This window comes from Cibotium barometz, chromosome 48 (assembly GCF_041138505.1).
Source record: "Cibotium barometz isolate CiBa-2024 chromosome 48, ASM4113850v1, whole genome shotgun sequence".
In the NCBI taxonomy this organism is placed as follows: domain Eukaryota; kingdom Viridiplantae; phylum Streptophyta; class Polypodiopsida; order Cyatheales; family Cibotiaceae; genus Cibotium; species Cibotium barometz.
The window spans coordinates 39063313-39066962 of NC_141093.1; the positions used below are offsets into that span (position 1 = coordinate 39063313).

Genomic DNA, 3650 nt, shown 5'->3' on the forward strand with positions numbered 1-3650 from the left:
AATTATGAGAGGAAAAAAAATCTTTAAAAATTTAAAAATTTATTTATATTTTTGAGAAAATATAAAAAAATACCTGCTAAAATTGATAATTTCCTCCTCAGGGCAAAAGGATTATTCATGTAAGGTTCAGTAAAAAGATTCGTTTAAAGTTCAGTAGTAAGATATAAGCTTTGAAAGTCGTTCTTACTCACCTGACTTCCGTAGACAAAGTAACCCTTTTAAACCGAGTGGATATATGGAACCACACCATATAATCCCCTGCGCTCTCTCTCTCTCTCTCGCTCTCTAGTCGCCCACGTTCTCGCTTTCGCTCCCCCGCCCCGGCCAATTTCCGAAATGGGCAATAGTGCTTCCACGAAGGAAGATCGCAACGCCTGCACGAAAGGGGGTCCCCAGGATTCAGCAACAAGGCTTGAGACAACCTATGCAGACATCTTGAAGGTGGAGGAAGTGAAGGGCGAGTTGAAAGACGTGTTCAAGGATGTGCGAATAGTGGTGGTGGGGAGATCGGGCTCAGGGAAGACCACCCTCATCCGGCTGATTATCGGCGACAACGGCCCGCAAAGCATCAGCGAAGGCAGAGCAGGAGTGCAGGACATCAACGTAGAGTGGCCTCATCCCAATCCAGAGCTTCCCTTGATCTTTCACGACAGCAACGGCGTGGATGTCATGGGTCCAGACAGGCTGAAAATCATCAAGAAGTTTCTTGACAAGCATCAGAAGAGCAGAGAATTCTCTCAAAAGATTCATCTGGTGTGGTATGTTTTCAGTGCTGCAGACACAAGGTTCCTTGACGATGGAGATCTCATGGAGCTGCTTGAAACTTACGAAATACGCTTGCTGCTGGTCATGACCTTCAACGATTGCGAGAAGATGGTCACGAAGAATGTGACCCCGTCCAACTTAGAGACATTGCTGGGCCGCATCAAGGATGTGGACAAGAGGAAGAAGGTGAAGGAGGCGATGGTGAAAATCGGAAACGATGTACAGCTAGAAGGCCATACATTAACAGGTAAGAAGGATGTAGATGGCCTAATGAATGTGATTGAGAGAACGAAAGACATGATTGGTAAGAAGCTCCAGTACACATGGATAGCTTGCCAGGTGGTTGACATGGATCATAAGCTGGGGGCGTCGGCCAAACTGATCGTTCGCTACAAGAAGGCAGAGGTGTTCAGCACGTGCGCGGTAGGTGCACTGCCGTTCGCACAGCAGCTTCAGCTGGCCTACATGTTCATGAAGGTGTTGACATGCTTGTGCAAGATATGGAGTGTGCCGGCCAACCTGGAGAAGGCACTGTTCAAGACGTTTTATATCGAGGAGGGAGGACATTGCCTGCTGCGGAACCTTTTCCACAACTTGGCTGCCGGTCTGGGGCTGGTAGTCTCTTTAGCGGCGTCTGTGCTCACCGTAGGAGCTGCCACTCCTGCCATCCTTGGGGTTATGGCCGCAGCTGGCTTTTCCCAGCTGAAAGCTTCCCCCGTTCTCCTCATGTCCTACTCCTTCTTGATTTTGGGCGCCATCTTGTATGTCAAGTCTATGCAGATAACCAAGGAGAGCTGGGAGGCGGACAAGTCCGTGGAAGCCTACGTCAAGTACTGCGAGGAGTTCGCCGCTTCCGATTACCCCAAACAGTTGCAGAGCTTTGCGCAGGAGTCTCGATCCGCTTGGGAAACCACCGTACGCACCAAGCTCCAGAAGAAGAGAGTCAAGTTCCAGATCGTCGGTTTCTTCAACCAAGTCATGCGTAACAGACCAAAGAGCTTGTTGAGTGCCATGCAACAGACTTACTATGAAGAGGCGGCAGCCTTGAAGGAGCTCAGGCATCCACATGCACATCAGGTCGTTGAGAATACTACAAATTTAATTATACAGCTGATCCTTAATTAATTCACGAGCTGTTGATAATTAAGGAAATGTACCGCTGGACTGCTTTGGTCCGATTACAAAATCACGAGCTTATTTATATATGCACTTGTTCGGCACAGGCTGGTGTAGCTGGCACCGGTGACAGCAGCAGCGAAATACAACCTGACCAAGCTTCTACGTCGGTGGATTACCAGAGCGATGGTGGGATCAGTACCCTCGACTCATCATCCAGCTAACATGTCTTCTGGTGCACAAGCTGAATTGCTCAAAACCAAGGTGCCCCCAAGTGACCTCTTGCTCAACAACATTATGTTTCCACCTTGTACCCAACCTTTGACATACTGTTTTAGTGGATTCAAGATTGTGACCAAGCACGCATGGTGATTATGTTTTCCAAGTGTATTAACGACTGTATTGTTCATTAATGAATTTCGGTTTTTCAAGTGTACTAATGTATGTAGCGTACATTAAGTTTTGGATATCTCTCTCTGACACTCTCACGAGTCTCTCACACGCGCACACACACACACACTTGTTGCAAGTTGCAACGCATGTAGAGGTGCTGCACCCTAGCATCTTTCATTTAGTCTCCAAACAAATTGTACAGCAAAGAGACTAACGACTTGCATTTACATTGCAACTCCACTTGATTCATCCCAAAAGAAGACAAGTTCTGCATTAAACGTGCAATAGTTCATATGTCTTTATTTCCCAGCCAAAACAGTAGGTGAATACATATAATTGTCCATTTGCATGACCTTACCAACAAGAAGAAGTCAAGTAAGTCTTGGAACGTCCAAATGTATGTATCTTCTTTTCTTTTCTTTTCTTTTTTTTAATTACATTTTCATTTCCGTTGATTTGCACACCCGAGCATCTTTCATTTAGTCTCCAAATAAGACAAATTGTACAGCAAAGAGACTGACGACTTGCATTTACATTGCAACTCCACTTGATTCATCCTCCCCAAAGAAGACAAGTTCTGCATGGTTGGCAATAGTTCATATGTCTTTATTTCCCAGCCAAAACAGTCAGTGAATACATATAATTGTCCATTTGCATGATGACTTTACCAACAAGAAGAAGTCAAGTAAGTCTTCGAACGTCCAAATGTATGTATCTTCTTTTCTTTTCTTTTCTTTTTTTAAATTACGTTTTCATTTTCGTTGGTTTGCACCCGAGCATCTTTCATTTAGTCTCCAAACAAGACAAATTGTACAGCAAAGAGACTGACGACTTACATTTACATTGCAACTCCACTTGATTCATCCTCCCGCAAGAAGACAAGTTCTGCATTAAAGGTCAACATGGCTGGCAATAGTTCATATGTCTTTATTTCCCAGCCAAAACAGTCGGTGAATACATATAATTGTCCATTTGCATGACTTTACCAACAAGAAGAAGTCAAGTAAGTCTTGGAACGTCCAAATGTATGTATCTTCTTTTCTTTTCTTTTTTCTTTTTGCATGACTTTACCAACAAGAAGAAGTCAAGTAAGTCTTGGAACGTCCAAATGTATGTATCTTCTTTTCTTTTCTTTTTTCTTTCTTAATTATGTTTTCATTTCCATTGGTTTTCAATGTTCACCTTAGATAAGTTCAAATAATTGGGGCAATAAAAGCGACACAAAAGAAAAATGAGAATATGCATGTAAATTATTATGGACCTCAAAAGTTCCGAACCCCATGTGTCTAGTTTGAAACCACAAGGTTTTGGGCCTTTTCGTATGTCCTTTTTAGTGGAAGAAGAAAACATTTCTCCAAAAAACTCTAATTAAAAGA

The 3650-nt window shown here is 43.5% G+C and overlaps 1 protein-coding gene across 1 annotated transcript; it reads left to right on the top strand.

The window, feature by feature from the left end:
* The first annotated feature begins 291 nt into the window (after positions 1-291).
* On the top strand, positions 292-2317 carry LOC147611164 (uncharacterized). Its single transcript, XM_086785238.1, has 2 exons — positions 292-1842; positions 1989-2317. The coding sequence occupies exons 1-2, from the start codon at positions 337-339 to the stop codon at positions 2103-2105; spliced, it is 1623 nt and encodes a 540-aa protein (XP_086641364.1). The 5' UTR covers positions 292-336; the 3' UTR covers positions 2106-2317.
* Positions 2318-3650: the final 1333 nt, after the last annotated feature.